The following is a 25,888-nucleotide window of genomic DNA, read 5'->3' on the forward strand; positions in this document are numbered from 1 at the left end:
TGTTTCATTTAAAATTCTTTGTGGTAATATACAGAACCAAAATTAGAAAAAAGTTGTCTCTGTCCAAATATTTATGGACCTAACTGTAATTTATTAGAAGTTTTCTTTGGAGTTATTGTGTTATTTTGTGGTGTCTGTGATCCAAACCTTGAAGGGGGAATTTCTGTATGTTGTATGTTTGTGTGTGAATTTTGCCCTTGGGTTTTCTTTGAATTTGTTTCTCTTTCCTGCTTTGTAATTTTTAATTGCAATTAAATTTTGATTAATTTCACTCTGTTGGTTAATTATATAATTCAATTATGTGCGTTATTGTCCTCAGGAGTTAAGTAATGCTGGAGCTCCTGGGCCTGTTAAACACTTCGCAAAGTTTATCACTCTATCTTAGTGATGGACAGAATAAAGCTTTGTGAAGCACTAAACATTCTAAGCAAATATGTCTGAAATTATTTTGAAGCATTTGACACTCACCTCTCTAGTGACGACATCTGGCCATTTGTATTAAAAACTTACACTCCAGCAAAAGAGTTTAAAACAGTCTGTGAAGCGCCAGGACTTTATGCAAATGAAGATGCAGCAGAAGTGATTGACAGCAGCACTAACCAATACGATGTAGGGACAACTGAATAAGAGGTGGTGTCCTCTACAGAAGAAAAAAACAGATGTATTCACATTTTCTGTGTACAGTGAGTTGTGAAATGGAAAGGAGAAACTTTTGTGAAGCTTAATGAAGTTGCAAAACTCAATTAATAAGCATGTGCTGTCAAGTTTAATTACCTGTGGCTGTGAGAGCTGGTGTTGCTTCTCCAGAAGCAAAAAAGGCCAGGAGAGAGTAGTAGAGACAGAAGTGGCATCCTTGGATCACAAAATAAATAACATTTGAATATTTTCATTCAAAAACCCTCAAAGATGTAGACTTGATTTTTATTAGTTCAAAATTACCCCAAAAAAATGATAAAACCACCAGTCACATGAATTTGAAAGATAGAGATAACCTTGAAAACAGAAAGGGAAGGACTGAATTTGTGTCACTGCTGCTAAATTTTTCTAAGAATATTGTTTTTTATACTGTATAACTGTATTATAGAAGCTAATAGTTAAAACCTAGAAACTGACTAATGTATTAAATATTGTTTGCATTTAATCTTTTACTTTTATTTTGTTTTGTGCTTTGTTTATACATTGTTTGTATATATACATATATTGTTACATTTTTTATATTCCATTTTTGTATTTTTGATTATGTGCTATTAATTATTTTGGCTTACATTTTGTTAATTAAATGAATTTCAGTGATTACATTCTTGAGTGGCCATAGTTTTTTCAAAGACCATTTCCCTCTCTTTTTGTGGTAAATCATAATATATTAATGATAATATTTGATTTTTTACAGTATTGTGAATTGTACTGAAAGTCATTGACTTTGTTGTTTTATTGTTTGGTCCTGTATCCTAGGAGGTGCTAGACATTTCACGACAGCTTCTTGCTGATCTGGATCAGCATAATGATTGTGAGATTGAGGAGAAATCATCCAAACTTGAACAGTTAAAAACAGTGTTGGAAATGTAAGTGTTGCAGAAAACTGCTCTATTCACACAAAGTAGCTAAAAACTCTTTATCTGTGAAACTGGTTAGTGAAGTGTATGTTCAAGCCAGAGCAGTTTAAAAAAAATAGTACAGTTGTTTAGTAAAGTTACCCTTTATTTTTTTGCAGGTATGGACATTTTTCTGGTATAAATAGAAAAGTTCAGCTTACATACCTGCCACATGGACAGCCAAAAACCTCCAGTGAAGAGGAAGGTATTGAGCCTTGATCTCTTTTGATATCTGTGTGCTTTTTGAAATGTAACACAGCCTGTGATTCATGTTTGAAAATAAAAAGAAATTTACTGTTGGAAATTTTACCTTACATTATTTACATGTCTATTACAAATTTGTAGATAAATATGTATTGAATTTTCAGAGGTTTTTTTTATGCAAGGTTGATGCAAAATTCCTTTAGTACTTTTCTTGTAGAGTTTCTGTTCATTTTTACCTGTTTATGATAGTTGAGTTTTCATCAATTGTACTTGTCATTCGATGGATTGCCTGTTTTATCAATGTTATTTGTGTAAGGTCTCAAAAGTGACAGTAATTTATATTGTAATTTAATAGGAACATGATATGTAATTTTCTGTGATGACATATTTTGCTTTTAAATATTTCACCTTAGCTGTCCTTTTGGTGATATATAAACAGAAAAAACAGTTTCTATTTTCTTTTTATACTTTCATGCTTTAAAAATCTAGGGTTACATATTCGGTAGTCTAAATAATCACATTATACTTCAGGGGTATTCAACATCAGTTCTGGAGGGCCGCGGTGGCCTGATGAAGGCACTCGTTGCTCATTGCTCAAGTGTCGTTTTTATGCCTCATTTTAGTGATCTTGCTTGTTGAGGTCCCCCCCTCCCCCAGTCTTCAACAGCTCCATTCACTGTTTTTAATGGCTTATTATTACCAATAAGATGCAAATGACAAAGGAGCCAGCAGTTCTCCATCTAACATGTTTCCATTTACATCTGTGTGGATTTATTATGTACTGTTTTGTTTAATAAAACATCTAAGAGAAAAATGTGAAAGGCTGGAAATTATCAGCTTTAGGCTTCAAATCATTTAGATGATATCCTTGGAAAGGAAGAAATCTATAGTATAAGAACCTAACATTGCAGACTAACAAGCCATAAAATTAATTAAGGTCTGCAAGTGGAAAGGATTGGTCTCTAATTAAGCAACTGGTATGAAACAAAAACCTGCGGTCACTGTGGCCCTCCTGGATCAATGTTGCTTACCCCTGTTATACTCGAAATCAGGTCTGCTCACAGTTAGTTTTAATGACATGAAAGATTTTTCCTCTTTATTTTCTATAAATTACCTATTTATTTTCAATTAACTGATGTTTGGAATAAGATCTCTTTAGAAGTGGGAAAGATCTGACATGATTTGCTTTGATTTCAAGTAACATGAAAGGTCGTGTTTTAACAATGGTTGAATTATGTGTGGTGTACTTTTTTTTTTTTTTTTTTTTTTTTTTAGGCTTTAATCTGTAATGCAGGTTTTATCAAATACAACAAAATTAATTATATATTGTTTATTGTTTACAAATTTAAGGCACTTCATTGTAATCAATCTGTAACAACATAATGGTGCATGGAATGGCCAAACTATTCTAACTGCCAAGGCTGCTTTGGCATTGTTAGAAGACATAACAAATGGAAGAATTAGAAGAGAAGGGTGCATTTAGAGATCATACTGATTTCTTGTCCCATGAGGATGACTGGCTTCTAAGTCGATTTAGATTTCCAAGAGCTTTCCTCTTGGGGCTTTACAAAAGCAGACTTTGTGTTCTACCTGTTCCTTTGCAAGTTCTTTTCACCCTCGGGATTTTAGCCACAGGAGCTTTTCAGTGTGCTGACTGAGCAGGTATTTCTTAGTCATCACTGAGTTGTGCCATGCCAGCTGTATGGGATGGTATCCATTTGTCCTCCATTTACACTGTGGTTGAACAGGCAAACATCAAAGTAAAATCCGGTTTTCCAAATGTAATTGGAGCAGTCAACTGCAGGCACATTGAGGAGCCTTCAGAGAATGAGTTAGCTTATGCATATAGAAAGTGTTTCCACTCTGCAAATTGTGTTTCCAATGTGCAAATTATCTGTGATGCGGAAATGTGTCTCATTAATGTTATGGCAAGATGGCCTGACTCAACTCATGATTCATTCATTCTGAGAAATAGTAGTGTTGGGAACAAACTTTGGTGTTGGTTCTCATGGCTGGCTTCTTGATAAGATAAGACATTTAATATTACCACTTTAATCAAAATTGTAAGTTATCTGTTTGATGTAACCATATAACACGATTGCTTAGATAATAGAGGGTACCCAGTAAAGATGTGGCTTCTCACCCCGCTCGCCAACCCACTCACTAAGCAACATTAAAATGCTGGTTATACGTTTCTAGCCAATAATTGCAGCAGCTCATTGCTCAAATGGTGTGAGCCCCGGAATTCTGCTACCTCCTCCAGGGGGCTGTGACTCATCTTTTCATGTTGACTTTGATATCTAACCACTTCTTTTTTTATTTCGGGCACTGTGAGCCTTTCTGAACTTCAACTTTTGAATGCTTCCACCATGCTGTGCCACTATATCAGTTTCCTTTTGTTGCTGCTCAAGCCACCAAATAGTGCAGTTTTCCTTGCATCCACTTCACTGAGCAGACCTTCCGTTTCGCATTTTGCTGAAATTCTTTTGTACATTGTCTTTTGCCATTGTCTTTTAATAAAACACTGAATGGAAGGGTCCATTTATATTGACTTGCATATTCTAATAGGCAAAATTCTGGGAAGAGTTGGGATGGGGCTGTGGGTTCCTGCATGTGCATTAAAATTCATGTTCATTGGGATTTATAAAGAGAAAGTGCTCTGAACTTTGCTTATGCACAGTTTTGTACATCTGAATTTTTTTTGTGCATACACACATTTCTAGTTTAGTCCACACGCCATGTTTTAATGTGAATTCTACACAAGACGTTATACAAGAGTCCCTAGGACTTTAGGGACTTTCAAAGCTAGACTTGATATTATTTTGGTAAAACTAAGTAGAACTGGCGAGCTTTATTGGGCTGAATGGCCTGTTCTCGTCAAGATTGTTTTAATGTTCTGACATGATTTGTGTTTATTTTAAGGAAATTTCAATTGGAGTGTGTTTTTTTTTTTTTTTTTTTTAAGTATTTACTGTGTAATCCAGTTTATTGTAATAGATTAGTCACATTACACTGATTTTTTTTTTTTTGCTTTTCATTTCCCTATGTTACACTTATTAATAAAGGTTGTAATTAATATTAACCATTCTGTATTTTGCATATATTAATATCAGTGCTAGCATTGAAAAAGTAAAAAGCTATTTAATGTACAGTTAATCTTTGCTAAGGAGAGCTAATTTTGCTTGTGCAGATACTCATAAGGATGGACCATCACTACTTCTGGTTCTGAAGTGGGGTGGGGAATTGACACCAGCAGGCAGAGTACAGGCTGAAGAACTAGGCAGAGCCTTTAGATGCATGTACCCTGGAGGACAAGGTATGGTTTATTTACACTACTTCTAAACTTTTTTTTTCAGGTAAACTTTAATTTTATTCAGATTAAATGAAATTTTTAGTAATTACAGTGGAACCTCGCTTCACGAACGTCTCGGTATATGTACAAATCGGTTTACGACCAAAAAGTTTGCCAAACTTTTGCATTTGTTCATGACCACACACTCGGTATACGAACAAGCCAGTTTCCCTTTCGGTTTGTGCGTGTTCAGTCTCTCCCTGTGCATTTCCTGTGCAGCGAGCAAGAGAGAGAGAGCGAGAGACACACACACACACAGGCGTGACAGAAAGAGACACACACACACACGGGCGCGACAGAGAGAGACGCACACACGGGCGCGACAGAGAGAGACGCACACACGGGCGCGACAGAGAGAGACGCACACACGGGCGCGACAGAGAGAGACGCACACACGGGCGCGACAGAGAGAGACGCACACACGGGCGCGACAGAGAGAGACGCACACACGGGCGCGACAGAGAGAGACACACACACGGGCGCGACAGAGAGAGACACACACACACACACACAGGTAGCGTGAGTGAAAGAGACACACACACACACACAGGTAGCGAGAGAGAGAGAGACACACACAGGCAGCGCGAGAGAGAGAGAGACACACACACAGGCAGCGTGAGAGAGAGAGCTGGAAGCATAAGGTAGAGAAGGCAGTTAAAGAATGCACTGGGCTTGATTTTGTTTTCACTTCTGTTTACAGCGATCGGTTCGTAGCGTGCATTGTTGCAATGTTACTTTTCTTGGTGGTTTATTAAATTACGGATTTTTTTCAAATTTTCATTTTTTTCCCTGTGCTTAAAACTCATTTAAAAAAAAAAAAAAAAAAAAAGTGTTTTTAGCCAGCGGTTGGTAGCACTATAGCGCGAACTATTGCAGTGTTAGTTTTCTCTGTTGTTCAAGGTTTTCTCAGTGTTATTCAATGTTTTTATATTTAGTTTACTATTACACTGTGCATTCTATGGTTTAATTAACTATATTTGTACTTAAAAACTAAAAAAATATATATATATCTACATACAGTTCGTATGATCTGGAACGGATTAATTGTATTTACATACAATCCTGTGGGGGGAATTACTTCAGTTCATGACCAAATTGGGTTACGACCAGAGTTTTGGAACAAATTATGGTCGTGAACCGAGGTTCCACTGTATTTCTAAGTGGTCTTTATGTAGCTACAGTGACCCTGAGGTTTGTACATCTTAATTATTAAACATCATTGAATCACAGTGGGTTTAATATGGTTTGAGATTGCTTTTTCTTTGTGGCATGATACATTATCATGCAGGATGTAGCCATTTGAAAATGGGAAAATTGTGGCAATCAAGCAATGCACATAGTCAAAAGCAATACTTAAATAGGCCATGGCATTCAAGGATTGATAGATTGGTATTAACGTACCTAAAGTGTGCTAAGAAAACATTTTGCCTTAGTCAATTGTTTAAAATAAAACATAATCTGGTCAGCCTGAAATACAATTTTTTTTCTCGAATTGCATTTGGAAAGAAGTGATACACATTTAATGCACTTATTTTGCTCTTTATTTCATCAGATGTGCTGTTTGTTTGTTTATTTATTTCCACTCCAAAAACAAAACAGAAACCCACATAAACAAATGGAAGTGGGAAGGTGTAACACAGTGCTCCTAATAGTCACAGCACATGAACACAGTATTACAACAATGTAGTGAATACAATAAAAAGCTAAGGAACCAAATCTTTCTCAACTATCAGTAATAGCATTTTTTAAAAAGAAGCAGAAATATGAACAGGACAGTGAGAAATTAAAGTGTTTTACTAATAAAATATTGGAATTGGTTTTAGATAACAGCATTTTCTTAGAATGCATGCCGCACTACCAGCCCATATTTAGAAAGAAAAAAAGAACTCTGTCCTTTTGATGAGCTTTCCCATTTCCAAGGCAGAGCTCTTAAAAAAACAACCCTTATCCTACCCTACTCAACCCATTCTCTAAAATAGTTTCTATATATCACCTTGCTTTCCGACCTTCAATTGCAGGACACATTCATAAACAGCCATACACTCACTCTTACTAGGCCAGCTTTAAGTGGTCTGCCATCTTAACCTACAGTAAACTTAGGTAAATGAAAAAGTAAAAATAATGTTTAGGAAGTGCAAAGAAACTTAAGACTACATTGGGAAAACCCATGCAGACATTGCCTAGACTGGGGATTAAATCTATCTCTCAGGAGGAATGAGACAGGTTACACTTAGAAAAAAGAAAAAAAAAGAATGGACATGGTCTGTGTGCTGTAATGCAGTTACAGCTGTGCTTTGAGAGACCTGAACAGCAAGGTGAATAAAGGTAAAGAGAGAACTTTCACCCCATTTGCGGGTCGACCTTTAAACTGCTGTTGCAATGTAGGAGTGTTTATAAGATTGCATTATGGGAAGCAGGAAAACTTCATTAGTGTTGTTTTTTTGTTCTGGTAGTTACTGTCATTTAATTTGTCTTTATACAATATTGAAAATGACTGGTGCTAAAATTGAATTAATGGAAGGGTACATTTGTGTACTCAAGGCAAATACAAGTGAGCTTGAAGAAGACACTTTCTTTATAAAAATACAGGTCTGTGTCTTCATATTTTATACATTTTATATATTTCGGTGTATGTATTGTGGAGTGGTTTTGGTGTGATGCAAGTATTTTTGCCTTTTATTTTGCTTGGATTCAGACCAGCTAATTTTCCATTTAAAAAAAAAAAAAAAAAAAAATTGATTGGAACTAGCCTGAAAGATCTCGATTGGTGCATCTCTACTGATCAAGAATGATTATGATTGGTGGTTCGCTATGCATGCACAGCCTGCTTGTCACCCATTAGCAACAAGAACCCTTAAATCAGAGTAAATATGTTATATGAGACAGAATTCTCTTGTAGATTAGTCATGTAAAATGAGATCTTATTGTAATATGCAGTAAAAAGGTTGGAGTATGACATGTTTGATATTCCTTGTGCAAATTGCGATGACGATAATAATAATACATTTTATTTATACAGCGCCTTTCCCATGCTCAAGGCGCACAGAGTCTTAAAAAAACAGCAGGGTATATGTAACATTGGATACAAGTATTTTCCTGAATAGAACAATGAAACAGATAACAAAGCATTAAATAGAATAAAGAACAATAAACCAGAGTAAAATACTAAATTCAATACTAAAAGAAAAACCTAACAAATAACCTAATTTGTGATATAACAGACGCACAAATTATTCTGAGCCCAAGGACAGAGCAGTAAACTGAAAGAAAGGGCAGAATGTTAAGTTAAAAGCCTTCCTAAATAGATGAGTTTTAAGTTGTTTATTAAAAGAATGAATGGAGTCAGCTGATCTAATTAATTTCGGGATGTCATTCCAAAGTCTGGGTGCTATGGAGCTGAAGGCCCTGTCACCCATAGAGTGCAGGTTAGTGTGAGGCACAACAAGATTACCAGAATCAGAGGACCTTAGTAGGCGAACAGGAGCATAGTGATTTAGAAGGTCACTGATGTAGTCCGGTGCAAGGCCATCTAAAGCTTTGTAGGTTGTTAATAGAATTTTTTATTCAATCCTGTAAGATACAGGGAGCCAATGAAGGCGAAGCAGGATGGGTGTGATGTGCTCACTGTTGCTGGTTCGAGTAAGGACTCTTGCAGCAGAGTTTTGAATCAATTGGAGCTACGATATAAGATTAGAAGGGGCACCTGCCAGCAGCGAGTTACAATAATCGATGCAGGATGTGATAAAAGCATGGACAAGTTTCTCAGCATTAGAAAAGGAGAGGAATGAGCAAACATGGGATATGTTACGGAGGTGAAAGTAAGAAAGTTTCTTAATGTTGTTTATGTAGGCAGAATAAGAAAGGGAGGAATCAAAAATGACACCAAGATTCCTTGCATCAGAAGAAGGTCTGATGAGATCACTGTCAAGAGTGACTGAAAAGGAGCTAATTTTCTTAAGTAGCACTTTGGTGCCAATTTGCAGGAGTTCAGTTTTGTTGCAGTTTAATTTTACAGAGTTCTGCTCCATCCAGGTTTTAATTTCACTGAGACAAGTTGTGAGCTGAGAAAACTCTGATGAAGTTGCACTTTTGACATTGAAATAGTTGAGTGTCATCTGCATAAATATGATAACCCAGTTCATAGCTACGAATGATATGGCCAAGGGAAAGCATATAAATACAGAAGAGAAGAGGGCCGTGGACAGAGCCCTGAGGAACTCCTTGTGTGACTGGCGCTGAGCTGGATCTGCTGTTGTCAAGACTAACAAACTCTTGCCTATTAGTCAGATAGGACTTGAACCACGGGAGGGCAGTGCCAGAGATACCCAGCATGTTCTCCATTCTGGACAGTAGAATGTCATGTCTGACAGTGTCAACTGCTGCACTGAGGTCTAACAGAATTAATATGCTGGTTTGTCCAGAGTCTGCTGTTATAAGGAAATCATTGGTTACCCGAAGAAGAGTGGTTTCACAGCTGTGCTGTGCCCTGAAGCCAGACTGAAAGGGTTCCATCAAATTATTAGAGGTTAAGTAATTGGTGAGCTGGGAGGCTACAACATGCTCAAGAACCTTTGACAGAAAAGGTAAGTGGGAAATAGGCCGAAAATTGTTAAAATCGTCACAATCAAGACCAGACTTTTTTAACATGGGGGTTACAGAAACGATTTTAAAAGTGGCTGGCACAAACCCAGTGTCAAGGGATGTATTGATTATTGTCGTAACAGTCAGGGTTATGGCATGAAGGCAGGATTTAAGAAGTGTGGTGGGGATGTGGTCAAGTACACAAGTAGTTGGCCTCATCTTACAAAGCAGGTCATTAACAAATGCTGATATGACTAATGAAAATTTAGAAATGGAGTTCGTTGGAGTGGGAAGACAGGGAAGGATATAAATGGATGATGGATTTATGTATGTTAAATTATTCAGATCTTTAATTTTATTTCAGAAAAAGTGGAGGAATTTCTCACAGACTTCAGTAGTAGAGGTAGTTGGGCCAGATGCGGGTTGGAGTAGATTATTATAACCCTTGGGTTTTCATGGTCACTTTCTATTATTCTGCCATAATGTGTGTTTCTGGCTGCAGTTAGTGCATCCCTGTAAGCACTTTGATGGTCAGAGAAAGCCTGGGTGTGAACAGTGAGGCCAGTCTTGCGTGACATTCTCTCAAGGTGTCGGCCAGTTGCTTTCATAGATCGTAGCTCTGAATTATAGCATGGAGCTGAACGCTTAAAGGAAACCATCTTATGTGTTAAAGGAGCTGTTATATCGACTGCTGAATGAAGGGCTGAGTTATAGTGGCCAACAAGACTATCTAGTGTTGATGGAACAGGTGAAGACAGAAAAAGATCAGAAATGGATCCAGCAAGAACAGAGGGACAAATATTTTTAAGGTTTCGGAAAGAAATTTGATCTTTACAGGTAAGAGGAGGGAGAGGTAATGAGACAGTGAAAAGCACTGCTTTATGGTCAGAGTCCCAAATCAATGCTATAAGTGTTGCCGACAGATAATCCAGATGTGCAGATTACAGGTAAGAGGAGGGAGAGGTAATGACAGTGTAAAGCACTGCTTTATGGTCAGAGAGTCCCAAATCAATGCTGTAAGTATTGCTGACAGATAATCCAGATGTGCAGATCAGGTCCAGTATATGACCACCAGAGTGGGTGGAAAAATGAACATGCTGCACCAAGTCAAAACAGTCCAGTAAGGATAGGAATTCATTTCTCAGTTTACATGTAATAATGTCAATATGGATGTTGAAATCGCCAAGAAGAATGACTCTCAGGGAAAGTGAACTTAAGTGAGTTAATCGTAAGTGAGACAGGACCAGATTTTGTTATTAATATATCTGGGCAGAGTTCCCTCCGTGACAGATGTAAAATTGGTTTTTGCCAAGGAACTGTTAAGCATAGCAAGTCAAGGTTTGAGTCTGTAATGAATTCTGATAGCACCAGTACTTTGCCATTAAGAGATCTGGAGTTAAACAGTGCAATATGGGTCATTGCATGCAGATCCATGACCAGAGTTTATTTTAACATATTGCAGATTTGGCACACTGACACTCGCATTTTCAAAGTGTGAGTAGGACGGCATATTCCTGAGCAAATGCTGTTGGTGAACTTTTCACTGTGGTGGCGACCTGACCCGTGATGTAAATATTTCGGGCACTGCACAATACCATTGTCTTTTAGGACATTTCAATCTGACCATTTGCTCTGGACTAACTGTTTAATATAAAGGAGTTTGTCACAAGAGTGTTTTCTCATAGTAGAGAGCAATACTTATCTGATAGTAGCAGAGAAGCAGCACAGCGAAGGTGAAACGGGAGGTGCAGATGAGCGGCAAGCAGCAGAAAAAGCGTAGTAGGAGATATTACAAAATGCACATGAAGATACCAAAATTCGGAGGTTCCAACATTCAGCCACATACACATAACGCCGGGTATTACAGGCAGGATCGTCCAGAGCTGCATCCAGCTGAGTGTAAACCTCAGATCATTTCTTAGTCGTTAAGCATGTATGGAAGGAATCGAGAGCAATCCAGTGTATAAAATATATTCAAGAAGACAGACCATTCCCTGCTCATAGATCGTCACGCTGCAAAGAAATGTCCATAGGCCTCATCCAGTGTGCCACAGAAAGATTTGGTTGTCTCTGAGGCAGCAAACCCAGTCAAGGCAAAGTTGATAAAAGTAAATCCAAATCAACACAGTTCAAGTCAATTGCATCCATGAACTATACACATAATAAAAAGAAAGTGAACAATTGCAAAAAGTTTTGGTTTAACGTGAATTTTTACAAAAAGTGTTGATGACAGGGAAGAGCGGCAGCAACATGCGTGCGCTAGCATCCCCTTCAGTCAATGAGAAACAGTACATCATGCAGCCCTAATTGTAACCCATTCTACCTCAAAATTTGACGTATTGTGCATCCTGGTGTGGTTTGTCTGCTCACCACAGTTGTACAGAATGGTTACCTCAGTTACCATAGCCTTTCTCTCAGCTCAAACCAGTTTAGTCATTCTTCTCTAACATTGGTCATTAACAAGGTGTTGTAGGACAATGTGGGCATTGCCCATTCTGCTAGGCTTTTGTGGCACACCTGGCCTGTTAACAAAGCATATTAAAGAGGAATGCAGGCATCCTTCTGCACCTTCTCCAACTTGCATTCTAAACTAAGTGACTGAATTCCAGCTTGTACCACTGTGCCTTCATCTGATAACAAAGGTATAAATCAGAGTGGCACTGACATCTCTCCAGAGGCCCCTCTGCAGACCTCTTGAGTCAGAAGGTGTGAAATGGACTCAAGCAAGGACAAAAACCTACAACTAGATGGACAGAAGAGCCCACCTATTAAAAGACACTGATTTTTTTATACTGGAAGTGACTTTAATGCAATCGGGAGAAGGTTCAACCGTGCTTTTAAAGTACATGCAACCCATGTCTCAAAGTAAGTGGAAAGAAGCAAAGAGAGGAGAGAATTCTCTTGGACACCCTCTGTGATTTTTCTTAGGGAGGGGAAACTCTCCAAAATCCCCGAAAACATCTGAATCCTGATCTCTGAACTTAAAAGCTATGAGCCACAGCAATGATGATGAAAGAGAGCCAAAGCTGACAAACTGTCTCTCTGAGATTTTTTATGGACACTCATTGAACTCCCTGGGGATTGTCTAAGGTAGGGGAAGATATTCAAAATGACCTCATAAAGATTGGTATCTGAACCTTAAGAAGTTATAAGTTGCCCTCTCCATTAGGAGTTGAAAAGGTAAAATTCTCTTCTCTTTGTGAACCTGAAGCTGAAACCGAGTCTGTCAAGCCAAGACTGGTTGCCAATAGTCTGACCAGGCTGAGAAAACATTACTTCAAGAAGGGAATTTCAGCATCTAAACTCAAGCCAGAATGAGTAATGCCTTTTTTCCTGTGAAGTGACAAAAGACAGCAGAAGACAGCCGCACAGCACTGAAAAGGATCATTAAGCAAAGAGAAACAATGCACTCCAATGCATGAAGAAATTTCCACTTGAACCCGGAGCAACAACAAAGCAACGACTCCACATAACATTGAACATCACACATAAAGACCTGAAATTGAAATAGAACTCTAGAACTCTGAATACCAGTAAACTGCCAGCCTGTATGTTATGTCTGTCTGTCTAATAATAAAGATCTAAATAATTCAGCTAACATAAATCCATCATCCATTTATATTTTTCTTTATCTACTTACTCCATCCAGCTTCTTTTCTAAATTTTCACCAGTCACGTCTGCATTTGTTAATGACCTGCTTTTTAAGATGAAGTTGACTAATTGTGTACAGGACCCCATCCCCACCAGACTTCTTAAATCATGCCTTCATGCCATAATCCTGACTGTTACTACAATAAATACATCCCTTGACACTGGCTTTGTGCCAGCCACTTTTAAAATTGCTTCTATAACGCCAGTGTTAAATGAGTCTGGTCTTGATGCTGACTATCTTAACAGTTTTCGGCCCATTTCTCACTTAATCTTTTCTGTCAAAAGTTCTTGAGTGTATTGTGGCCTCCCAACTCACCAGTTACTGAACTTCTAATAAATTGATGGAACACTTTCAGTCTGGTTTCAGAGTCCAGCACAGCTGTGAATGGTGAATGGCAAATAAGCTATTTGTCAAAAAGACAAGATTGCTCTGTACTGAGCTGTAAACAAAAAGCAGTGGCAGCGAGCCCACTGTGACAGGATACAAAAATGGTCAAAAAGACTGGTGCTGATGAAGTACAGAGATAGTGACAACACAGTGAATACAGTGCAACCATTGTTGTGTGTGCAAGTTGCTCAGACTGCAAAAATGATAGCAAATTGATAATGTAGACAGTATTTTTACTAAGTCCATCATGCTGCCTGCTGTGTACCTATTCTCGCTCTTGTCAAAGAAAAAACAACAGTCTCAATAATTTAGCTCCATGAAATAAGGATTTATGTGTAATTTTAGAAGTATTGAGACACTTGGATAGAACTTGAGGTATGCCTGCATATCTGGATTTTAACCCAGTCCATGAGTCTTTTCATAGGTTTCTCCGACCATTTCATATCATTGATAACATGTTCCCATCAAAGGATAGTTATAAGTAACTAGTTTCAAGTAATAACAAGCAAATTCAGTTCTTGCCAAGTCATCCTTCCTGACATCATCAAGCATTCTTCTTCACAGGTGTTGTACAGTTCCTTTTGTGTTATTGACTGCCATATCAAAAGTCAATGCCTTCTTTCTGCTTAGTTTAACAAGGGATCATTTCAGAAACAATGCAGATATGTGTATTCATCTTTAACATTTTACAACACTTCAACAATGCAAACCCCCTCAATTTCAGAGAAAATTGAAATTAAAAATGAAAATCCTTGGGGACTGCCATATATACCCTAAGTGTAGTTGGAGTAGTACAGCAAGAACAGAAAGAAATTACAAACTTGACTAAGCAAAACAGTACTATGAGAATAACAAAAAGTCCTACAGTATAATGTATAATGTACAGTATAATTCTGTTCTTTTTTATTTTATTATTCTATTTTTACTCTGTAGCACTTTGGGATTGCTAAAATATAAAGTGCAATATAAATAAAATTTATTATTATTATTATTATTATGAACATGGCTTCTTTATGCCACCAGGTATTTAAGTCATCTAATTGCCAGACAGTACACCAAAGCAGTGCAAAACTGGAGAATGCAAATACAATTAAAAAAAAAAATATGCAAAGTGTTAATATAAATATGGTCTCGTCTGTTAAGAGAGATGGACTTCTGAAGCGGAACTCTGTTAGCAGTGGTGTTCTTTTTTTCTCTTATTTTTTTATTATCCCGGGGTATCCTGTATCTACTCAACCCGAGGGGGATCAATTACAGTACAGTGGACCCTTGACTTACGAACTTAATTCATTCGCGAGGGCTGGTTGTAACTCAAGTTGGTTGTAAGTCAAGACTATTTTTCCCAAAAGAAATAATGGAAATACCCATAATGCATTCCGAACCTCCCACTGCAACTCTTACTTAACCTTTTCATAATAAAAAAGGGTTGTATAATGTGCATAATTTACCAAAACACCAATAATTTTTCTAATGTACTAACCAAAAAGTTATAAAAAGTGCCTAGCCTACCAGAAACAACAATTTCATACTGTACTCACCATTTAATTTGACATCTTTGGGCTGCAGGAAGGGAGGAGGAGGAGAATGAAACAGAAGGTTTTTTAAAGGCTTTCTTTAACTTGCGCTCAGGCGTTTGCAATCATTTCAATAGCTTCTTTTGCGTTAATTTTAATCTCCTCCTGCCTACAAGTTATCCTGACGAGAATTTTTCTCAGCATTTCCTTGCGAAAATACACTTTCAAGATGCGAATGATGCCCAAATTCAATGGCTGAAGCGCTGCCGTGCACTCAATGGGAACGACACGCTGAAGTGCGACCTGAAGCGCGATTGCCGCGTCTGTGGAAGCTTGTTTGTCCGTTGCTGGGCAGGGTAACAAAAGACTCATAGTGCTGCAGTGAAGCGACACAGAAGCAAATCATAAAAGATCGGGTCACTCTATAAGTCCCTGTCTTGCTCCCCAAAACATGAGGTTGAGTCTCCATACTTTAGCAAAACCAACTTTATTCAGCTTGAAACAGGAACGGCACATTTATTGTAGCGTGATATGCCAGTCTGCTGTACACAGACACAGCAGATCAGTGATCAAGTTACCCGTTACCTGCATTTACAATGTTCCTTGCATATCATCCATCGATATCTTTTCTGTTTGCTTTGGCTGAGAGACTCAGCACAGCTTTGAGCCGGCTGTTGCCCCAGCAACAGATAAACAGTCTTCCATAGACGCGGAGTTTGGACTTCGGGTCGCTCTTCGGCGTGTCGTCTAGTTGGGGGAGGTCCCAAGAGAGTTTACAAACCTGACATTTTGTTGAATGAGTGCCGCATTAATAGGAATGTTTCTTGAACGCGCATCACCGAAGCACATAAAAACTGCTTTTTCGACGTCTTCAAATGCAGCAGTTCACATACGTTTTGCAACCCAAGATTTTGCTTCTTTTTTTGCTCTGTCTTTCAAGAAAGTTGACAGCATCGATAGCGATGGCAAAATTCCGAATTCACTGGCAACGTCTTTTTTTCTTTTTGCCGCAATCGAGAGCTGCAAAAAATGTAAAGTTTTTTTTTTTCTAATATGAACTGTTATCGTTTTTTCGTGTCTGCCGTTTCTATAGGAGGGTGACAATGAGTTAAATTCCAATGGATGTTTTTCAAATGTTGACGAGCAATAAGTAAAAGGTATCACTGAAAACTGCAGGAAATAAAAAACAAGGCAAAAAAAAAAAAACAACTACGAGGAAAGTCAGAAGAAAGAAAAAAAAATGTACAGTGTTTCTGTTTGTGGGGGTTGTTGTGCACAACTGAGCTGCGGTACAGAATTAACTGCTCTGTGAATGATTCATTCAAGCATTTCAAGGTCTTTAGGGCACTTCGTTGTAATGAAAGTATCTGCTGAATGTACTTTGTAGTAACGAGATTTCTATAGACTCGCATCATATGGGGAAGCTGTCGGGACCATAAAACACTTCGCTGTAATGAAAATTTCGTTGTAAAGATATTCGTTGTAACAGAATTTTACCTGTATATAGATAAATCACTGCACTGACCGAAATTTCGTCCACAAACACATGTATCTGGCGCGGTACAGAATTAACTGCTCTGTGAATGATTCATTCAAGCATTTCAAGGTCTTTAGGGCACTTCGTTGTAATGAAAGTATCTGCTGAATGTACTTTGTAGTAATGAGATTTCTATAGACTCGCATCATATGGGGAAGCTGTCGGGACCATAAAACACTTCGCTGTAATGAAAATTTTGTTGTAAAGATATTCGTTGTAACAGAATTTTACCTGTATATAGATAAATCGCTGCACTGACCGAAATTTCGTCCACAAACACATGTATCTGGGCTCAGACTCACGCTTACTAATGCTCTCGGCTATTTGTTTACAATCGCGCAAATGGATACACGTGACCGCATTCAGGTCGTAACGCAAGATGTTGGTCGTAAATCAAGTTGTTCGTATGTCAGGCCGGTCATATATCAAGGGTCGACTGTATATGCAAGCATATATAAACATGTGCAGCAGGAAATGCTCCCAAAAAGAAACGGAAAAGAATGCTAAAGCTTCATCCAAGCCTAGACAGGCATCAAGTCCGAGCTGAAGGTACAGCCTGTGAGACTTGCCCGGACACCACCAGACAGACATTGCATCTTTATCAAAACCATGTTTTATTTTCTGCTCTTCTCCACACAACTCAACTCAGTCCCGCACACAACACTGTGCTTCTTGCCCCAATCACCGTTACACCGGGCCTTTCTCTCTCTGTCCATGGGCCACCTGTCCTCTCTCTCCAGGAGCTTCGTCCTGCTCCTGACTCCAGCTTCCCGAGTGGATGGAGGTGGCCCCTTTTATCTTTACCCGGATGAGCTCCAGGTGCTCTGCCTGACGTCACCTCCTGGTGTGGCGGAAGTGTCGGGAGAGTACCTGGAAGCACTCCAGGTGTCCCTGGAAGGATCAACGTCTATGGGTGTGGCGGAAGTAAATAAGTCCCAGGCTCCATGAGGTTTGGGGCGCCCCAACGGGCTTGAGCCTCCCTGCTCCCCTTCCGTTGGCCTCTTCTAATCCAGGGCGGTTGCCCCCTCGTTGCCCGGAGGACGAATACGCCACAACCCGGTCCTTCCAGGCGTCCCGGCCGGGTCTGATCCCCAGCCTCGTACGACAAACCTTTCAGAGATTGACCTGGAACAGACAGGCGAAAGCACAGATTTCTTGGGACCTGCTGCATCGTTTCCAGCCGAGAGCAAATGTACAAGTGAGTCAGGTCAAGATAGCTCGTCGATTCCAAAGAATTCATTGAAACTGAAAATGGCCTTGCCTTCCGCATTGTCATCTACTCCATGTGAGCTTGGGACATCGACTTTAACTGGGCTTGCCACTTCACCCACGGAGCACGGAGAAGACCAAAACGATCTGTCCAAACTGAAGGTAATGATCACTGCAATGGCCACTGCCACTGCTCAAGACATAAAGGAGGTGAGGAATAATTTAAAGATATAAAGAAAGAAATAAATGATATAAGGAAGGAAATAAAGGACATACACAAGTCAAACGAGAAGCTGTTTCAGGATATTAAAGACCAGGAAAATGTTTAAATAAGCGCTATTAGACAGCCTTTAAAGTTTTGCTAGAAAAAATTGAGGAACAAATACAGGAAAATGTGTCTTAAGTTTGAGAATAAACTGAGAGCACTTAGTGCTCAGTTGGAAGACATTAAGCAAACGTTCACGACTCGAATTGAAATAGCTGAACAACTGGCATCTACCATTGATGGAAAAGCAACGGCTGCAAATTTCGGATGCAAAGTATTCGGAGACCGACTTGCTGCACTGGACGATGGATGCAGAAGGAATACTGTTAGAATCGAAGGTCTTCCTGAGAATCGTGAATGTCCAAACCCAGTGAATTTCATAACTGAACTATTCTCTAAAATAATTGGAGAGGATTTCAAATCTGACACCGAGATAGCAGCAGCTTAACCGCATATGGGGATCAAATACCTCTAAACCTAGAACTCTTATCGTGTGTTTTTCGAAAAATTACAATCTAAATTACATATGATGTTACTTCTCAGACAGAAACAAGAGATTATATTTGAAAATAACAACATCCATATTTTCCCTGATTTCTCACCTTCAACAGCTGCTAAATATGCCGCTTTTTACAACATTAAACAGTGCTTACAGAAAGCCAAGATCAGATACAGCCTCTTGTATCCTGCCAAACTGAAAGTGGACATTCAAGACAAGCTCTGCATATTTACTTCCGGTTTGATCCACTTGCAATGATACTGGTATCATAATTATATATCCTTTTCTCTTCTCTGCCATTTTTTGTTTATACTGTAATTACAATTATATGCGTATATGTATGTATGTATGTATGTATGTGTAATTTTTTTTTAAGGAGACTGTTTAACATCATACCCTTGGTTTATTGTATTAGGGCTTACTATGCTTATCCAGGGCTACTGTTTAACATCATTCCAAGGGTTTACTTTCCCAAGACCGTTGAAGATTATATTTTATGCTTATAGTGTTTGGACTGTATTGTCAATAGATATCTCTATTTTAATCCTTATATGCCTCTGCTTGCGGGGGCTTGTTTTGTTTTGGACATGCTCTTTCTCTAGGTATAGTAGAGGACTGGGACTTTGAAGTGTGGTCCAACCTCACGTGCGGAGGAAAAATGGGGGAACGGGGGGACTAAACTAATCCTTATAAGTGCCAACGTAGCAATAGGCTTCATAACAATAACTCCTGGGAAAATTGCAAATTAAGGTCAAAGCTGTCTTATCTCAAGTTAAGACTACAAAATGACAACAAAAGTTCAGAAGCAATGTCTCCATGACTGAACAGTTAACTTTGTGAGCTGGAATGTTAAAGGTCTGAACCACGAATTAAAGAGAAAGAAAGTACTCTTTTACTTAAAAGGTTTAAATGCTAAAATAGTATTTTTACAGGAGACCCACATATAAAGCAAGGATCACTTTTGGCTGCACAGAGACTCTACTGGCCAAATATTCAAGTCCAGCTATACAAAGAAAACTAGAGTTGTGGGAATTCTTATACATAGAACAATCTCATTTGTAGTATCACATGTAGTTTCTGATCCTGAAGTGATTTTGATAACTATCTATGCACCCAATGTGGATGATAGGAACTTCATCAAAACTTTTTTGCATCCATTCCCAATGTGAACACTCATAAAATTATAATGGCTGGGGACTTCAATTGTGTTTTAAATCCAGACCTAGATAGGTCTCCTGCCACAGGGGTGATGACATCTAACACTGCAAAAACAATTACACAGTTTGTAACTGATCACAACTTATCAGACCCCTGGAGGTTTCTAAACCCAAACTCAAAAATATATTCCTTCTACTCACCAGTGCATCACTGCTATTCAAGAATTGATTACTTCTTTGTAGATAACAATTTCTTGCCTACGATTAAATCTTGTAAGTATGACGCTATCGGTATCTCTGAACACCCTTTTGATAATGGAACTAAAATCATTATGCCCCACATACTCATCTTGCAGCTGGCGTCTTAACCCACTTTTATTAGCAGACAAGAACTGTACAGAATATATATCCAAGCAAATAGATTTTTTTTTTACAGACAAATACATCCTCCGAGGTTTCAGCAGGAATACTCTGGGAAACCCTGAAGGATTTCTTAAGAGGACAGATTATCTCACATCTTTCCCACAGAATTAAATTGGAAACCAAGAAGGTATCAGAGCTAATCAGTAAAATTACTAGAATAGATCAAGAACATGCCAGTTGTCCAAATGAGGCACTTCATATGAAAATACAGGCTCTGCATTCACAATTCAACCTCTTGACAGCTAAACAAACCGAGCAACTCATATTTAAATGAAGACATCATTACTATGAAAATGGGTAGAAAGCTAATAAGATCTTAGCTCAACAAATCTACAAGCAGGAAGTTTGCAATGCAATCCCAGCAATCACCAACACAGATGGAGACAAAATCATTCACCATAAAAATATAATGCACACATTTTGAGACTACTATAAGTCTTTATATTCTACTGAGTTCAAAGAAGACAAGACACAATTTAATGCATTTCATATACCACAAATAGATAATCTCAGTGCAGAGGAATTGGATAAACCTCTGGCACTATCAGAATTACTAGATGCTATAAACTCACTTCAGAGTGGGAAAGCAGCAGGCCCTAATGGCTACCCTGCGAATTTTTTTTAAATGCTCAATTAAGCTAGCTCCCCTTTTTATTAGCAACATTTACAAAAGCTAGAGACAATAAACTTCTACCTCAAACTTTTCGCCAAGCATTAATTACCGTCTTTCCTAAGCAAAATAAGAACCAATTTCACTTATGAACAATGATGTTAAGATACTCTCCAAATTCCTAGCTAGAAGGATTAAGAAAGTGCTTCCTTCTGTAATATCACAAGACCAAACTGGATTTATTAAAGGCAGGCATTTAGCTTCCAATCCTTGACACCTGTTTAATGTAGTATATTCACTCACAGTCTAACACCCCAGAGATGATGATATCGTTGGATTCAGAAAAAAGCTTTTGATATGGTTGAATGGAACTACCCTTTTACTACATTGGAGAAATTTGGGTTTGGCCCGAACATTTGCACATGGATCAAACTACTGTACACCAGTCCAGAAGCTTCAGTTTGTATTAACAACATTAATTCAAACTACTTCAAACTAGAACGTGGTACTAGACAAGGGTAACCCTTGTCACCACTGCTTTTTGTAATTGCCTTTGAGCCACTGGCAATTCACTGTTGAAATGCTTATGAGATAAAGGGAATTATCAGAGAAGGACTTGAACAGAAAATTTCTCCACATGCAGATGATATGGTACTGATATATCAGATCCACAAAATACTGTGCCTGCAGTCCTAACAGCGCTAACAGAACTTCAAAAGATTTCTGGTCTCAGAATTAATCTGAATAAAAGTGTGCTCTTTCCAGTGAATTCTCAAGCACACAATATTAGATTGGACACCTTCCCTTTTATCATCGCAGAACAGTTTCAATACCTAGGGGTAAACATCACAAGTAAACATAAAGCTCTTTATCAGCAAAGTTGTGCCATCTGTATGGAAAAAATTAAGCAAGACTTGCATAGATGGTCTACCCTTCATCTCACATTAGCTGGAAGAATTAACATTGTCAAGATGAATATCCCTCCTAAGTTTCTTTTTCTATTCCAAAACATTCCAATATACAGTACATCAATAAGTCATATTTTAAGAAATTAGATTCACTTATTTGGAATTCAAAACATCCAAGTATCCAAAGGGCGGCCCTACAAAGACCTAAGGCCGGAAGGTGGCATGGCTCTACCTAACTTTCAATTTTATTACTGGGCAGCAAATATACAAGTGATAAAAACCTGGACATTGACACAAATAGAACATACACAGGCTTGGTCCGTAATAGAAATAAAATCCGGCAGTACTTATTTATATTCCTTGCTTTGTACCCCAATAAGTACAAGTCATGACCAATATGCTAACAACCCAATTGTGCTTCACTCACTAAGAATATGGAACCAATATATGAAGTATTTTAAGATAGAGAAGCTTTTATCTGTGGATTCTCTGCACAAGAACCATCTTTTTCCACCCTCTCAAACCTACGCAGTTTTTAATGTCTTGAAAACATTCGGGATTAAATCACTTGGAAATCTGTACATAGACGACGTCTTTGCATCTTACGAACAATTACACTCCATATTTAACTTTCCAGCAACACATTTCTTTCAGTACTTTCAAATTAGAAAATTTGTTAAACAAAACCTGCCCAATTTTCCTCACCTACCACCTACCTCTATGCTGGAAAAAATATTGATCAGTCTTGAGGACTCAGACAGCATCTCCATAATATATAAAAACATTTTACAGTTTCTCCCTTTCAAAGATCGAAGTACAGTGGGAAAAGAATTTATCTCACTCACCATCTCAGAAAAGGAGTGGAAGGTAGCAATGCACAGAATTCACTTGAGCTCCATATGCACAAAAGCATACAATTATTCAACTTAAAATTATATATCGAGCACATTTGTCTCGTTTAAAATTGTCCAAAATGTTTCCAGGGCAAGATCCGACCTGCGAACGTTGCAATCAAGTTCCAGCCTCATTGGGTCATATGTTTTGGACGTGCACCAAATTAATTCTGGACCAAAATCTTTAAATGCCTTTCAGACAGTCTTGGTGTCACTATCCCTCCTAATTCATTAAACAGCTGTGTTTGGTGTACTTCCAGATGGGCTTAAAGTGGAGAAGGACAAACAAACTGTGATTGCTTTTACAACACTATTGGCATGTAGACTTCTCTTGTTCAACTGGAAGAATCCTAACTCGCCTATTTTAAGTCAGTGGGTAACTGATGTTATATACTACTTGAAATTGGAAAAAGTCCAATTCTCTTTTAGAGGATCTGTACAAATTTTTTTCAAAACCTGACAGGATCTAACCAATAACATTTTAAAATAAGCATTTAAATTGAGGAAGCAGATTCTCTCCCCTCTTTATTGTTTATTTTTATTCATTTATTAATTTATCTATTTATTTTTACTAGTTTTTAAAGTTTTACTCTGCTGACCTATCTCTCTTTTTCATGGGTAGGGGTTGATGTGTTTCGAACTTATTTTGGTTAAACCTGACTTGCTTGTATGGAATGTTATTTGATTTTAATAAAATCAATAAAATGCAAAACAAAATAAAATTTAAAAAGTTGTTTCTATATCATGTATTGTTTTATATGTCCACCTGATTGAAATGTATTGTTTTGCTTTTCACTTCTGATTTTGTACAATTAACCTGAAGACCATGCTTCAGTTCATCATTTATCATATTCAGATATAAGCTCAATATAGAAGGCAGTGCTGCAATTCCACTTCAAAGGATCTCTTCATAATACACTGGTATCTGGAAGGTTCCCGGTTCGCATCCCTGTTACTGCCAAAAGAGATCCTACTCTGCTGGGCTGTTGAGCAAAGCCCTTGACCTGCAATTGCTCCAGGGGCACAGTGCAATGGCTGACCCTGTGCTCTGACTCCAAGGAGTATGTGAAAACTAACAAATTCCTAATGAAAAATATTGTATAAAGCAAAATAAATAACAAGATAAAAGTAATCTGTGAAGCTATTGTTAATATCAGAACATTTTTACTTGTTTATTTTTAAAGAATACATTGGAAATGCTCCAGGGATCTTGGAGTAAAGACTGTCAATCAGCATAACCAAGAAAATCGTTTGTCAGGCACTTTGGTCTTGACACACTGCCATGGAGACAAAATCTGTGGTATCTTTCTATCACCAGGGAAAGTGACTTATGTTAGCAAAATGCAACTGCCCATAACTCTGTGTTTTCTTTTTTTAACAGTAATGCAACATTTTTTTTCATTCCTGTTCTCTGCATCCATTAATTAGAAACTCAACTATATAGTGTTGCTGAACTTTAGCTTAACAGCTGAGATCACCATTGCGGTGGTTCCAATGGACCTCCTTAATTACAACTGACTTGAGGGGACCCTGCCATTTGTACAGCTCAGTTCTCTATGGAAAGACTAAAGAAATATGAAAGCTTGAGTTTATGAAGGCTGTGGTAACTTGCATAACATATCTGTAAAACCCACAATTTACACCAATCAACACACAGAGAATGGCATAGCCTATCATAAACCGTGTTTTGTATAGATAGAAAGGTTCCAAAATATCTAGATAAATTAAAATGTTTTGGTAAAACATCCTATACTTAAAAATGACCTTGTTATGTATAAATACTACAGTTAGTAAAAGAAAGTTACATTTCATAAGATCTCATCATCTTCATGGTAAATGTACTGGAAATTGATTGGCCTAAGAAACTTTACTCAGAAAAGTACAATTAGAAATATGCACAGAAAATATCACATACAGCAGCCTGGTGTTTGATTTCTTTAATTTGATTGCCATGCTGACCTCTCTTATTTTGTGACCTTTGTTGATCACCTTTGACATTCTGCTTATCACAATGAAATACTCAGAGGACCTTCTGAAATGAAGAAAGTTTATGGAATCTCTGATGGCAACAACCTTGTCAGTCACATAATTCTTCATGTCCCTCAAGAAAGAGGATACGTTAGACTGCCTTTTGTCAATAGATGGCATGAGTGTAATCATTCCTGTATGTAGAATTTAATGAAAGTTATTTTAGAATTATGGAAGAAAGTATGTGTTGATGAAGAGAATGAACCCATTACCAGAGAGCTATCCTATCCAGTTTCATCTAGACTTCCAATTGTCAGGTCAGGTCAGGTTGGAGAACATGTACTGGTAGAGCGGGTTGCCGCACCCACCACATGACAAAACAGCTTGGGACCCTGGTTGGCAATCCCCAAGGTAGACACGCAGTCCAGTCCCACCCTCCGGAAATGACCATCTGTCTGCCGCAGCTAGGTGTTATGTGGGTGTCCCCTTTGGTCCTCAACAGTGAGGATTCTGCAAGCCGGATCACCCTTAGGGAATCGCGCTACATGTCAGTATTGCCGTAACTGATGCTCCCTCACAGTGCAGGTAATGTGCCTTGTTCAGGACTCCTTAAACAACTGCTCATTTGACAAAAAGTCAAACCAGCAGTCCCCAAGGATTCTCTGAAGTGACACAGTACCAAAGGAGTCCAGTCTTCATCTCAAGTCACTGGATAGCGTCCATGTCTCACAACCATATATCTTCCAATTGTAATGTTAATTATTACATTATTTAATTAATTCAACAAAAACGTAAACTATTTCTTATTAAAAGAAAATGTTTTCTCTCCATGAATATTATGTTCACTATATATTCACTAACCATGCCACAGACTGGTTTGGGTCCATGGATATGATAATGAAATTTGAATAATTAAACTTCTTACTTTTCTGTCATTGAAAGTTCTTTTTTTTCCACTGGGTTCCTCTATTGATTTATTGTTTGTTTGCTTTACAGGTGACTATGCAGGCTTTCCAGGTTGTGGTCTTCTCCGTTTGCATAGCACCTATCGACATGATTTGAAAATCTATGCCTCTGATGAAGGAAGAGTTCAAATGACAGCAGCAGCCTTTGCTAAGGTGAGCAGACACCTATTC

The 25,888-nt window shown here is 38.1% G+C and overlaps 2 protein-coding genes across 9 annotated transcripts in view; both read left to right on the forward strand.

The window, feature by feature from the left end:
• Positions 1–19,269, forward strand: part of LOC114667240 (EGF-like repeat and discoidin I-like domain-containing protein 3) — a 742,682-nt gene extending 723,413 nt beyond the window's left edge. The window contains exon 11 of the mRNA XM_051920824.1: positions 19,254–19,269. The gene's annotated coding sequence lies outside the window, so the exon portion shown is untranslated. The remainder of the gene's footprint in view (positions 1–19,253) is intronic.
• Positions 1–25,888, forward strand: part of LOC114668041 (inositol hexakisphosphate and diphosphoinositol-pentakisphosphate kinase 2-like) — a 300,171-nt gene that overhangs the window by 161,546 nt on the left and 112,737 nt on the right. For all 8 annotated transcript variants that reach the window (XM_051920820.1, XM_028823642.2, XM_028823634.2 and 5 more), the window contains exons 13-16: positions 1,453–1,562; positions 1,712–1,797; positions 4,987–5,112; positions 25,749–25,870. In XM_051920820.1, the coding sequence (XP_051776780.1) occupies positions 1,453–1,562; positions 1,712–1,797; positions 4,987–5,112; positions 25,749–25,870 (444 nt within the window). The remainder of the gene's footprint in view (positions 1–1,452; positions 1,563–1,711; positions 1,798–4,986; positions 5,113–25,748; positions 25,871–25,888) is intronic.

This window comes from Erpetoichthys calabaricus, chromosome 17, assembly GCF_900747795.2.
Source record: "Erpetoichthys calabaricus chromosome 17, fErpCal1.3, whole genome shotgun sequence".
NCBI lineage: Eukaryota > Metazoa > Chordata > Cladistia > Polypteriformes > Polypteridae > Erpetoichthys > Erpetoichthys calabaricus.